Source organism: Vicia villosa, linkage group LG2, assembly GCF_029867415.1.
Source record: "Vicia villosa cultivar HV-30 ecotype Madison, WI linkage group LG2, Vvil1.0, whole genome shotgun sequence".
NCBI classification, from domain to species: domain Eukaryota; kingdom Viridiplantae; phylum Streptophyta; class Magnoliopsida; order Fabales; family Fabaceae; genus Vicia; species Vicia villosa.
Window position 1 is genome coordinate 111447901 of NC_081181.1, and position 15121 is coordinate 111463021.

Consider the following 15121-nt stretch of genomic DNA (forward strand, 5'->3'; position numbering starts at 1 on the left):
CCAGAAATATATAGGTGCTTATCCGACGTTCTTCCAGATATGTCTTTGTTCATTCTAATGTCTTTATAGAATGTTAGTTTGTTCCCGTACATTTAATGCTTTTCTAAATATCACGGATATATTTCTTCAAGATGATTTCATTCAACGTTTTTCTGGATGTCTTCAATTCATCTCATAGTTTGGTTAGCAGCTTGATCCAATGCTTTTTGAGATGTCTTCAATTAATCTCCAAGTTTGCTTAGCAGGTCGATCCAATGCTTTTCGGGATGCCTTTGAGTCCATTTTCCTTTTAGCCAATGCTTTTCTGGATGTACGTGGTTTGTTTTCCATTCCATCCAATGCTTTTCTGGATGGCTACTCATATTTTCCAAATTGGTTTCCACATCCAATGTTTTTCTGGATGTCTCTGATGTATTTCCAGGTTACAAGTATTCTCTGTGTTTAATGCTTTTCTGAATGTCTTTGGTGGTCTTTGATGTTTCTTCAGAGTTTGGACCCTTTTCATCCAACGCTTTTCTGGATGTGTTTTCCAAAGTTCATTCATTGTTCTTCTGAATGTCTTTGATGATGTGTTCCAAAGTTCATTCAATGCTTTTCTGAATATCTTTGATGACTTTCCTTGCTGTGTTCCAGATTTCATGCAACGCACTTTTGAATGTCTCTAATGTTTGTTCCCGTTGTTTGCCAAAGTTCATTTAATGCTCTTCTAAATATCTTTGTTAATTGCCTTTTCATCCAATGCTTTTCTGAATACCTCTGATGATCGTTTCATTTTCCTCAATGAAATTTCTATTACTTCTTTGGATACTCATTAGGTATTTCCCAATGTAAGTGCAAGCACACACTCAACAATATTTTTTGATTCATGGCAAACATCTCCATTGAACAAATATCAAGCAACAAGTGAATGACATGAGGAAAAATAAGATTTTGGCACTTGTGGACATCTTGGGTCGACTCAACATAAGCCTAGGTCGACCTAGACTACTACATTTATCTTATGGAAGATTCTGGATCATTTAGGTAGACCTACTTTCAGCCCAGGTCGACGTTAACTGAAGGATTCAAGTACCTTTCAATTCTGCTTCATTTAGGTCGACTCAACCAATCACTTAGGTCGACCTAAAACTAATGAAAATCAAAGGAACAAGCTTCTGTTGACTTTAGGTCGACCCAGAACTTCATCAGGTCGACGTAACTGAAGGCAATCAACTAACTTTTGAATCTGTTTCATTTAGGCCGACCCAAGCATCTAGTAGGTCGACCTATCGTGCCAAAATTTATGAAAATCTTGCTCTGTCTTCAGCCTATCCTGCTAGCACCTATATATATATATATATGATTTCCTCTCAATTATTCAAGTTAACACCAACAACTGAAAGATACACAAAGTCTTCTCATATTCTCTCTTCTTCACAACTCCAACACAATTACACATAACAATTCTTGTGGTGAGGGTTTATGATCAAGATTGATAACGTCCATGGAAAGGGATTGAAGGTTCCTAGTGGGTGAAGATTTGTGGGGTTATTGGTGAATAAAATCTGTGGATTTTATCCTCCAAGATTGGTGAATTTTGGGGGTTTTTATCAAGAGGCTTCATCAATGATTCAGCTGAGTGTAGAAGTTGAAGAACAAGGGTTCGATCAATTCATAACACTGTAGAAAGGGAATCAACGACAAGCTCTTGGAAGACACTTGATCTTGCTTAAGATCAAGGGGAAGAAGATACAAATAATCAACATAATCGGTATTATCATTATTTCTTTGTTATCTTCTTGTATAAACTCTTTTCAATCAATAATGAAAGACATCCCAATTCCCGTTTGGAATTGGGGGCAGATGTAGTCGTAGCGAGGACGGTCGACGAACTGCCTGAACAAATATCGTGTTCTGTATCGCATTTATCTTTTCGTTTACGTTGTGCTTATTTCTGGTTATAATTGCAAATTGATTGACAAATCAAAGTGTTAAACTTGTTTGATAAAATCTGCAAACACATCACAAGTCACCACACATTGATCTATAACTCAATTTGGTTATTATACACCACGTGTTTGATATATTGCTCACTTTGAAAATTATCCATACTGCATAGTATAGATCATTTCCTATTGCTTACTTTTATCAATCAAATTCATTGGAAACAAGCTTATTCAAGTTAAACATTTAAACGATTTCTCTTTTCAAATAATTTGTTGATTCACTGAAAGTACTTCCACCTTCACATAATAATTGGTTTGTGTGTTTAAAGCATATCCGATCCTTCCCAATGCGGTTCAGAATAGACACAAGTCGGTTCCTAAACGCTTTCGCCTAAAACTTTTAAGAAAACTGCAATAAACTCTGAAGTATCTATTCACCTCCCCTCTAGATACGTAAGCCAAGCGTCTAACATCCAACATGTCTTCCCGTGATGTCTTCAATCTACCATAAGGTTCCAATTTTAAGTCTTTCCATATTTCTCGCAGAGTCTATCTCATATCATACATCATCAAAAATGTGTCAAAAAAAAAGAGTTGCATACCCATTGCATTTCAGAGCAAATTTCCGGGTTCTTTTAGTATTCAATCCTCTTCCACCTTGATTGTTCGAAAATTGTCGCTTTTTCTCACTTATCAGGTTTAACTTTGATCGGCTTATGTTTTCCCTCTTCTTTTTAACTTTGATCGGCTTATGTTTTCCCTCTTCTTTTTAACTTTGATCGACTTATGTTCCACATTTCATATGTATTTCATCATACATACATGCATAAGCATTCATTCACTGGTTCTCAAGGCTTGGGGTTCATGTGACATTTTTGGTCCTCAAGTTATAATGATTGTCAGTTTCTTCAAGCTGACTTAATAAATCCGCGTAATCAATTTCAAATTTATAATTTCATTTTTTTTTGTTCTTGATTTACATTTTTAATCAACTTGTTTCTATCCTTTTTCTCCAAAATCTAAAAAAATATAGTTATTTTTGTTTATTCTTATTGTTATAAAAAATATATATAATGACTATTTAGTTTTAGATTTTTTGATTTAGTTAGTTAGAAAGTTATTTAAAATAATAGATATTTAGTTTAGAATTTAAATGTTTATTTTAATTTAATTATTTATTTCATTCTTCATTATAGTTTCATTTTAGTTTATTAAAGCAAATATCCTTTTAAAAAAAATATCAACAATAGGGCACTTAATCTTCCTATATTTCTAATGTCATTTTATTGTCATTAAACTAGTATGATACCCGTGCGACGCACGGGTACTCGTCGTTTTCGCGCATTTGGATTGAGGAAAATAAAAGGTATTACTAAAAGATTAAATATGAGTTAAAATGGGAAAATATATTAAAATAGTAATATTAAAAAATATGAATATTGAAAATAAAAAATAATTAAAAAAAGGGTTAATTATGCCAGGGGTCCCTGTAAAAACGCGACCCTGCATTTTTAGTCCCTGTAAAAAATTTCTTCAAATAATGGTCCCCATAAATTCTGATGTTAGCATAAATGGTCCAACCCGTTAGTTTCCTCTAACGGTGGATTACGTGGATGGCCACGTAGGTATTGTTTATATTTTTATTTTCATTCTTGAACATCCCATATACCTTTATATCATCTGCAGCGCGAAATCCCCAAATGGAACCCTAATATTGTTCTCCACCTTTCTCCATCTCCATCTTTCTTCTCCATCTTTCTATCTGCGCCACAGGTAATAGGTATGGCCTCGTCTGCTAGTAGAAGCAAAACAGGTTCATATCAATCAGTTTCAAATCGTAGATGGAAGGTATGTGCTTGTAATATGCGTATGGTTACTTATCGTTGCAAAAATGGTCACAATCGAGGGAGGCTCTTCTGGAGATGTCCGTTGTGGCAAAGTGATGAAACGTGCAATCTATTTTAATGGGATGATGAAATAGGGTCAGGACATGATGCAATCGAGGCTGATGAAGAATGGACAAATGATGCAACAAAGATTAGAGAGATGCAAACTTTTGGAACCTTGAAAGAGTTATATGAGCAAGAAGTGAAGAAAAACGTGGAAATGGAGATGAAGCTTGGGTCAGATGGATTATGTGGAAAGATGAAGACAATTTGCCTCATTGTATCATTGATGATCAATTTGTACTAGATTGTTATTTATAAATGTTAGAAGGAATTAGATTAAGGTTAAGCAGAACATGTAGGTTGTAATATGTAATGTTTAACAGAAGTTTATTATGAATTGAATGGATTGTGTTTATTAATGTTTGTGTTGAGTACTAAGATTTGAGTTTAATAATGTTTGTTATACAATTGCTTAAGCTCTGACTTCTATACAATTGCTATAATTAATGTAATAAGCTATAATTGAATTGACTTGTATATAATTGACTTGTAATAAGCTATAATTGGCTTAGTGTAATAAGCTATAATTGAATTGTATATAACTGCTTAAGCTCTGACTTGAATAACTTTGATGGACATAAGTAGGCATAGCCTTACATTCATATAATCAGTAGACCTTCAAAAAGGTACATCAGTGCATTACAAAATAAGTTTCCAACACAACAGTACATTAAACAAGGTTCCAACCCATAAACATAAACTACATCAGTTGATTAAAGAAATTAAAAAGATGGTTCCAAAACATTTATTACAAAAAAAGGTTGCAAATACATCATCAAACACTTGCTTCACTGAGTCAATCCTTTATAAATGTCATCCCATTTATTTGTCTTGATTGCATGACAAGTTGAATCCTCACTTGCATCACCTTCCTCAGGGATCACCAAAGGGTCATCTGATCTTTTTCCAGGTCCTGGAATATCCCTTGTCTTCAGGCTCCTCAACCGGTCACTGGTCCTTTTTGGTACCTGCATATCAGTGTTACTTTTTCTGGGCTTGGTTTGAACTTGTTTTGCTTTCTCTTTAATTGGCTTGGTCTAGATTTTGGCCCTTTTAGGAGCTTGACCAAAGAAAATTCTTGGTCCAGACCTAGGCTTAGCAGCAACTGGTGCACTGTCCTGCTCAACTGGGGCACTGTCTATTTCTTTCTCATTGGTTTCAGGTTCAGGCTCAACAGGTGTAGTGTCAACATCTAATGGTGCATTGTCTTTTTCTTTCTCATTGGTTTCAGGTTCTTGCTCCACTGGTGTAGTGTCCTGCTCCACTTCTGCATTGGCTTTTTCATTCACATTAGGTTCTTGCTCCACTGGTGTAGTGTCCACACGCAAAGGCTGAATGTTTAGTATGTCATCCCAATCCAGCAAGGCCTCAAGTGTGGAAGCATCCCATTCAGCAAACTTATCAATAGGTGGAGACTTGGTCCCACTTGGTCCAGCTCCATTAGATGTTGGTTTTTTTGGTATCTTTGCCTTAACCTTCTTGGGCTGAAACAAACCAATCAAAGTATTCAAATATCAAAGAAAACAAACCTAAGTCTTCTCTGGCTCTGAACCATCCAAAACTGTCAAGGCAAGTACTCAAAATCAATACATTAAACAAATAGGTTTGAACACATACCTTTCTCTTAGCTGCATTAGTAGCTTGATGAGTTTGACTGGCCTGTGTGGGCACATTTTTCAGCATGTGGAACATCTTCAGCAGCTGGAACATCTTCAGCAGATTGACTGGCCTGTGTGGGCCTGTCTACAACAACAATTTGGGCATTTTTTTTGCAGGTCCTCTTGTTGTGGCCTAACTGAAAACAAACCTTGCATCTATGACTAGTATTTGTCCTTTGCCACTTATTCTGGTTAGCTTCATCAGGCTCTCTCCTACGTAGCTTCTTTGGCCTACCTGCACCACGTTTATAGAGTGGTGGAAACATGTCTAGATTGCTTGTTCTGGGCCATTTATTATGCCCATTCAGTGGGGTGATTATTTCACTGTAGCATGCCTCATATGTGCTCTTATGGTAGCACTTGTTTACATATGACACAAGATCATCCACCTTCCTATATATTGCTGCCACTGCATGGTATACCAACAAGATCCCAAAAATTGCAACTACAAGTATGTTTTTCTAGGTCAACAACATAGCTCTCACTAAAAAGTACATGTGTAACTTGAAAAGATAATCTACCAGCATATGTGGCTAACCAACTTGCACTCTTCTCAATCTCTCTATCTATCCTTTTCAATGGTTTGGACATTATTTGTCCCTTATATCCTTCCACTTTTTCTCTAAGGGTTGCAAACCTACCCATCATATAATTCCTAATCTACTCTAGCATTGTAATTATTGGCTTGTCCCTTTGAAGTAATATGGTGGCATTAAAAGACTCACTTAAATTGTTCATCAAGACATCACATTTTGAGAAAAAGGGGAAAGCATGCTTACACCATTTGTTCTTGGGAATTGCCTCTAACCATTCATAAGCTTCCAATTTTGCCTCCTTGATCATTAGCATCTTTGCTTCATGTGCCTCAAAATAGGTAGCCTTAGCAGCTGCCATCATCAAATCTCTGAAGAAGGTACCTCCTCCAAACTTCTTTTTGAAGTTTGCATATAAGTGTCTCAAACAGAATCTGTGTTCATAAGATGGGTACTCTTCTTCAAATACTTGCACCAGGCCCTGCATAAAACATCATATAAATGGTTATATAATGTTAGTCAATCAAAGTAAGTATATAATATGTAAGTCAATAATAATACCTTTTGTTGATCAGATATGAAACACCATCTCCCATCTCCAATGTCCTCTATTAATAACTTCATAAACCAACTCCAGGTGTCTTTTGTCTCACTCTCAACTACAGCAAAAGCAACTGGAAGATACTGATCATTGGGATCTCTTCCCGCAGCAATCAACATAATTCCACCATACCTATGTTTCAAATGGCATCCATCCAAGCCAATAAAGGGCCTACATGTTTTTGTCAAAGCTTTCTTGGTCCCATCAAAGCAAAGATAACACCTTTCAAATCTTGGCCTCAAACCTGAAGCTAGAGCAGCTGTGTTGATTTTGAAAGTATTGCCGGCTGAAGCCCTCTTCAATTCAGCACCATAAGACCACAACATGCTAAATTGCTTACTTGAATCACCCTCAACTATTTGTCTAGCAATTTGCCTAGCCTTAAAGGCCCTGCATCTTGGAATTTCTGTGGAATACCTTGATCTAATATCTGCCACTACCTCATTTAGTTTCATCTTACTATTGTTCTTAATCCCATCAACAATAACCTTAGCAACCCATTCAGCCTTAGCACTTTTGTTAAAAAATTGTCTTCCACACTTGTGTTTATCAAAGAGTGTTTTAATCCTAAAAGTTGCAGTAGATAACACTCTACTACACAAAATTGTGTAGTTACATTTTTTATTATCCTTGCAAACCACTCTACATCTATTTGAGTCATTTTTCTCAAACTTGATATCCCTGCCATTTAACACATTATGCTCAAGTATTGCATCTTTAAATTGTCTCAAGGAACGAAACTCCATTCCTACTTTGAACACATATTCTTTGCTCAACTTATCTTCTTCATTGAACCTTATAACACAAGGCCTCTCATCAGAACTATCATCTTCAGCTCCACTATCCAGCTCATCAGTCATGTATTCGTCTTCAATGACATGTTGCTTACCCAATTCTTCTATTACAAAAACTTTATCACATTGCCTACTTGACCCACAAGGTACATTTTGTTTTGTAGGCTCAGCATCTACACCAGTCATCTCCTCTTCAAAACCCTTCATCCTTTCCTCCTCATTATAATCAAAATGGACATCCCTAACTGACTCATCACTTAATTCATCATCCAGTACACCCTTTCCCTTCCACTTAATCTTATCCATAAAGGAACTCACCCCACCCTCAGGTTTTGGCTCACAGTATATCTCAACGTTACATTTCTTATCAAACACTATGGCTGATAATTCAACAGCATCTGCATCATCTCTAAATGCTAGTAAATCTTCATCAAAATTTCCATTCTCGGGTTTCCACCACATCTTAACCTTTGTATCATCAAAATCAGGCTCTATGGTTTTCACTAAGTCACAGGCTTCAAAAAATGACCAATAATCTGTGTGTTGGTTGCTGAACCCAAGTACATCCCCACCCTTATACCTAATGTCTGGGTCTTTTACAAAACACCCTTTAATATAAAACACAACATTGAACCTAGACATGTTCTTGTTGAATACCATTTAAAAATAAAACCTAGGTTAACAAACATCTACAACGGTTTTCGGTTTCACTATAGCAGTAAAGATGAAACCCTAACATACTATATTGAGATAAAGGGATTTACCTGGGATCACAAGAAGATTGAAGAAAGCAACGCTAAATGGGACCACCACGAACAAGATTTTGCAGCTCACGAACCTGGGACCACCACGAACAAGATTTTGCAGCTCACGAACCTGGGACCACCACGAACAAATCTGCTCCACGCGCAGCTAGGGTTTTTGATTTGGGGGGAAATGGAAATGTAACAATCTCCTTGACAATCTCCTTATGTTTCAAATCTTTCCAAGCTGGCAATAACATTAAAAATTTTCTCCATGTCATACATGCCACGTCATTCTCCGTTAATGAAATTTAACAACGAGGATGAAATTTGCTAACGTCTAATGTTTTAGGGACTAAAGTTTGAAGAAAATTTTTATAGGGACTATTTTTGCAGGGTGGCTAATTTATAGGGACTAAAAACTTAATTAACCCTTAAAAAAATAAAGTTTATATGTTATTTTAATAGTATGCAATAAAAATTGGAAAGGTCTAATGCAATAAACTTAGTCACATTTACTTTCAACATATTAAAATCGCTTCCCGTTAATATTGAATATTTTAATTAATAACTTCATGTTTCCGTTAATATTCAATAGTTTGATCAATAACTGCCTGTTCCAGTTAATATACAATATTTTGATCAATAACTTCATATTTTCGTTAATATTCAATATTTTAATCAGTAACTTCATGTTTTCGTTAATATTTAATATTATGATCAGTAACTTCATGTTTCCGTTAATATTCAGTAATTTTGATTTGTAACTTCATATTCTCGTTATTATTCAATACTTTGTTCAGTAATTTCATGTTCCCGTTAATATTAATATTTTGATCAGTAATTTTATGTTCCTGTTAATATTCAATATTTTTATCAATAACTTTATGTTCCCGTGCATTCGCACGGGTATAAGTACATACACGCATTTGTTTTTAAAATGTAAAAAATATAATAAAAAAAGTCAAATTAATTTAACCAACAAATTTTATTGTTTTTTAAAAAAGATTATAAATTGGTGCATATATATATATATATATATATATATATATATATATATATATATATATATATATATATATATATATATATATATATATATATATAATTTTTATTATTTAAAATTTATTTTTTCGAATATAAACATAATTTTTGTTTTGCACTAATCACTATTTACAAAAATATTATTTAGTATCTTGATGTTCAAGTTATTATTAACTTTTAATTTAATTTAAATAAATATTTATTAAATTATATATTTAATTAAATATTTAATTTAATTTAAATTATAAATTTATTTATTAATTTTACACATATTAAAAAATATAGCTACTATAAAATAGAAAAAAATATGAGTTGTTCTATAAAGATATTCTTTATAATTATGAATAATTAGAAAATAAATAAAAAATAAATGATAAAAATAAAAAATATAAATATTTTATTAATATGATAAATATATAAATATTTTATTAAATTATATATTTTTTGTCATATATAATTTTTTATCATATATTAATATGGCTACTGTGTAATAAATGGAAGAGTGTTGGCAACAGGGAGTGTTTCATGGTAATTCTGATGTGATATGTGGAATTTAAAACCTACTACTATGAGTTCTATACATTACAATGGATTCTCTAAATTAGAATTCTAGTATGTTTTGTTTATCCATCATATAATGGTTCATTTTATAGCATTTTTCAATTAAAAGTAAAAATTGGCTATCACTTAGAGTCATAAATTTCATTCCACTTCTAAATCAAGAAAATTATCTCTTTATCTGCAAAAGGCTTATCGAAGAAAATTATATCTTTACCTGCAAATGGCTTATCTAAGAAAATACAATAACTTAACTTAGTGAGCAATGTCTGGTTCCAAAAGGCTTAGTGCATATCAACACAACATGTCATCTCACATTTGTGTTAAAGAAGACAGAATCAGAGTATAAGTGTTCAAAAACAAAGTGCAAGTCATAACAAAAATGATGACATTTTAAAATAAATGTTGATATGTATGCAAATGTGTGTGAGCATTGTAGTAACTTGATGCAGTCATAATTGTTGAAGTTTTCGATTGAAATAAACCTCTCATTTCTTGAGACCAACTCAGAGCAGAGAAATAATTTATATTACAGTAGGATGTATTAATTACCACAAAAAACTGAAAATGAAGAGGCGATCAAGTTTACGAATTGGTCATTAAAATTTTCACCAAATGCTCATAATTAAATTATTAATTTTTCCTGTACAACCATCCACAAGTATTCTCTTCATATGATCAACTAATCCTTGAATCTGCTATCTCTTGAATGAAAGGGTGAAGGATATATACCAGCACAATCCAACTGTTCACAACATTTTCAAAGGATGAGTAACTTCTCTTTGCCAAATCCCATAAGGTTTCTCCAAAAACATCATGGGTATTTAAAATGGCAGAATGGTAAAATCCTGAACCAAACAACAGATAAACAGGCAAGACTTATAACTTATGTATAATTAAATAAGAAATAAGGTAGTAAAATTTATGAATATAGACAACTGAACCTGAGGTTGAGAAGCATTTTGAGTCTCATATTCATGCCATGATTCCTCTTTCTTCCTAGCAGTAGACTCCTTAGCAGTATCACAAGCAAAAGCAGCCAAACCCTTTAACAGTTACCACGTAAGCCGTACATATAAGGCCATCTTTTTAAGTTTATTCATTGCAGAGAACTGCTTCAAGCGAGATAAAACAGCAGTATCAAGAGGTTTGTCTGGTGCAATGTTATCATCGACAATCCATGGATGACCTGCCACAGAAAACTACTTAAGTTTCATATCTTCGAGTTTCAACTCCATTCCAATCATTGTTCAAGTATTCAGACAAAATATTACACTTGCTCTATATGAAATTTTAGACTTACATAGAAATTGATGAGCTGTGAACCTAGTTATCGGATTCCTATCAAGCATTTTTTGAATTTGATCCTTGGCACCGACTGAAATCCCATCCATGGCTCGGACTGGAAATCAAGTCTTCCTGCGAAATCTGTCTGAAGAGATTAGATACAAATGACCCAAATGGTTCAACAGTTGATGTTGTTCCAAAAATTGAGTAAACTTGTAATTTTAAATTCATAAATTTCATAACTTAAAACAAAAATATTTTGCTCATTGCTACAAGATACAGGAGACCGCGCTTTCTGTTCATTATCACCACTGACTATCGTACTCCATTGGTTAAGGTGGAGCAGGAATAGCTATTGGACTACTATGACAGGCCGACCAAGTTAATTCTATTTGTTTGTTATGTAGCCAATTCTATTTTGATGTTTCCCCTTCGTCGAAATAGGTCTGCAAGATCCAAGTTACAAATAAACCATAAAATAATAACTTAAATGAAAGATATCTTGCCTCTGAAGCATGGCACTTCCTCAGGATGACAGATGACAATCAAACTCCAGTGAAGACAGTCATAAATAATTCATCACCATACGTAAATAATTCTTAAGATGCTATAGAAACCATATTTGCTAACAAAATATTGATGTATCGTGAAAATAAATAAACCACCAGCATAAAAATTGATGTATCGTGAACCCAGATCCTATTCTAGCATCTACTCTTATCAATTAGTTTGATCTTGCATTTCAGTACAACACCTTCACACAATTTTTCAATTATTGGTATATCCCCAATATCATCTGAAAAGTCCTCCTTTAGCAGTACTCTAGATATTCCAGATTCAAGCACGCAGAATGCCTGACGACCTAGTACATGACAAATTGTTTCCTGACGACCTAGTACTCCTTCAATCAACGCGGGTCCAAGACCAGAAACAAATAGTAGTGGTGCCAACAATCAGTCATGTCTAATTCTTAAATTTATGTTTATACCTACTTAGTTTGTGATCGTACCTGATCAGAAGAATCGTCAAGGCAGCGGAATCTGGCTTGGAGAGCAAGATGGGGGGGGTACCTGCAAGGTTCTCCGATGCTTAAGTTAGTTGCTATCAGAGAATGAGGGTTGAGAGTGAAGAATGGAATACCTGACCCTCTAGTGAAAGAGGGTATTTATAGCCCCCAGCGCTGGGCCAAGGTTCCCTAATTGGGCCAAATCCAACTGGAGGCCCACGTGCTAGGGAACTGCCAGAACGTCCCGTGATAGGGCTGAGTCAGCAGGAGACTCACGTTCTGGATGAGCATAGCGTAGGGTTCGGAGATGGTTGACCGAATCCTCCGCTGCGTGACGCGTGGTCTTCGCGCGTGGATAACTCTTGACGGTTATCCAGTAAACGGGCCCAAATGACTTGGGCCTGCTCGGCTAGTGAGAAGAGCTGGGTCTGCTCGGCCCAGTCCAGAACAGGAGCCCCCCAAGTCATTAGTCTTGTGAGAGTGATGACTTTAACCAAGAGGCTGGCCGAGCAAGAGTACGAATGTTGGTCGTCAACTGGGCTCTCATCGCACGCTTAGGTCGGCGGGGAGAGAAGTTGCTGCTGGGTATAAGAGTAGAGGGTGATCGGGTGGCGTCCTCGAAGACCAGTCGAGGAGACGGCTGTCCCTTGGTTTCCACTTGATACGTTTTGGCTGCTTCGTGTCAGTGTGGCTGACAGGTGGCAGTTGTGGAGACTGTCATCATTGCAGCGCCGTTTTTAGGCATAAATGCAGACTGCGCCGCTTGGGTTTTCGAAGTTGCTTCCTGACGTGGCACCCTTTTGTGGATGGAGGCGCCTTGGGGATGTAGGCAATGATGGCGTCTCCTAGGCTGCCTAGGCTATCATGACACCCTTTGGCCTCCTTTCCCTATATAAGGAGCGAGAAGACCATTCATTTGTCACTTAACATTTTGCAAACTTCCAAGACTCGCTCACAGCTCTCTTCTTCGTCTCGCACATCCTTCCTCCGCTTCTTCAAGTAAGTTCCTCGTCTTCTCCTTGCTTCTATTTAAGTTTTATGTTTTAGCTTTGAGTGCGGCGGGCAGGATTGATGAGTGTATCGAGCAAGGTTCATGAGTTTGCCGAGTAGTCCTAGGAGATCGTTATTTTTCCCATGCGTTTGCCGAGTGAGATTTGAGTGAGCGGGGCAAAAATAGTTGAATGAGACGTCCAGGCTTTAGATTTAATCAAGAATAGTTTGAATGCAACGAGCAAAGGTGGTTGCATGCCTCAGTTAGGGTATGAGTTTGCCGGAGAGCTAGATGCACTCACCGTCCATCATCGCACCTAGTGACTACTCTGTGGATGCTTCTGATTTAGTTCGTCGGTATTCGATGGGAGGCGGAATTCTTTCCTCGTCTCTTTTCCTCGCCCTTTCACTTGACTTGCGGTGGAAGGGTGGATTTGACCAGTCGAATTCACTGTTTCCTCTGCTTTTCAGGTAAATGGCCGACGAGAACAAAGACGATGTCGTCTTCGACATATCAGACGAGGATGAAGCTGTTGGTTGCTCGCAGGACGAGGGCGTGCCCGTCGTCGAGACTTCCCCGAGGAAACTTGAGGAATGGGTGGCCGTTGCTCCGAGGACGATTGCGTCGCGCTTCACGACGCGTCCTAAGGAAACCTTTAACGTCATCGAGGACCTTGATCAGGACGAGGAGCCTTCTTAGGGTGCCTTTGTGCCTAAATCTCATCAGAGGATCTGCTCGCAATTCCCTGGTCCTCGCTTCGCGATGTATGAGTTCGTCTTTAAGGAGGCTGGCCTCCGGCTTCCCTTCACTCATTTGCAACGGAGTATCTTCAGTTGGTTGTGCTTATGCCCGTCTCAGCTTCATCCCAACGCTTTAGCGTTCTTAAGAGCCTTCGAAGTCGTATGTGGGTACTTGGAGGTCGAAGCGACTCTGCCTCTTTTCTTCAGAGTGTTTCATTTACAGAGGTTGCGCGATCCGGACGGCAAGTGGAGTTGGGTGTCCTTTAAGCAGCCGAAGAAGCTGTTCGCCATTTATCAAGACTCTATCAAGCATTTCAAGAGTCGGTATTTCATAATCAAGCCGCTCACTCCTGAGGCCGAGAACCATTTGTTCGAGGAACGCGAGTATATTGAGGACGGGGTGAGGAGAGTGGGCCCATCTGCTCGGTTCCTGTTGGAGTGGCAGCCTGACCACTTCGAGCATGGGACCGACTATTACATCTTCCGGGATGAGGATCTCAATGAGCGCGATACGGGGGGGTATCAGCGGCTCGCTTCTTTCGTGGACGGGTTTAGACCGGCGGTATGTACATATCCCAACGGGGATCCCTTATTCGAGGAAGATGGAGGTCCTATGCTGGAGCCTCGGCATATCAACACAAAAGCTATCCTCGAGTGTGGGAGTTACGGGGATGCGATAATTTTGTTAGGTGAGATAACTATTTCTTGTTCGAACAATATCCTTTCGGTTCTAACTCTTTATTTTGCAGGAAAAATGGCTGACCTGCATGACAAGATTGTGAAGATGAGGGCAAAGAACAAGGGGGCCGTCAAGCTGACCGTGAAGCGAACGCGGGTCGAGGAGGTCAAGGCGGCTGCTGCGGGTGCGCCTGATGGTGGCTCCCCTTCGTCGGTTGGGACGACTTTGGGGGGTTCTCCGGCCGGGAAAAAACAAAAGAACGAGGGGACCCCCGAACTTCGCCCCCTTATCAACGACAACCCTTCCGAGGATGACATAGTGCTGCCCTCATGTACTCTGCACCGGGGGATCTTCTCGAAGAGAAATGTGCTGCTGGAGCGCGAGGAGGTGAGGCATATAGTCAGGCGGGATCGGGCGGCCCGGGATAAGGACTTGTCCGAGGATCTTGAAGGGATGATGAGGGTGGCCGCCCTGGCCTTGGCCCTCAATGCCCAAAGGGTCTGCCCTCAGACGGACTATGATGCTCTGCAGACCAAGTATGATGAGCTGGAGCATGAGTTTGAACAGTACAAGGATAAGTATGAGGTTCAGAGCGGCATTGTTGAAGACCTCT

General features: G+C 37.6%; 1 protein-coding gene across 1 annotated transcript; it reads right to left on the reverse strand.

Moving 5' to 3' along the window:
- Window positions 1-6192: 6192 nt before the first annotated feature.
- Window positions 6193-8102, reverse strand: LOC131649800 (uncharacterized). The gene is made up of 2 exons (XM_058919557.1): window positions 6627-8102; window positions 6193-6546 (listed from the first exon to the last, which is right to left on the reverse strand). Exons 1-2 carry the CDS (start codon window positions 8100-8102, stop codon window positions 6193-6195), a joined length of 1830 nt encoding a protein of 609 aa, XP_058775540.1.
- Window positions 8103-15121: the final 7019 nt, after the last annotated feature.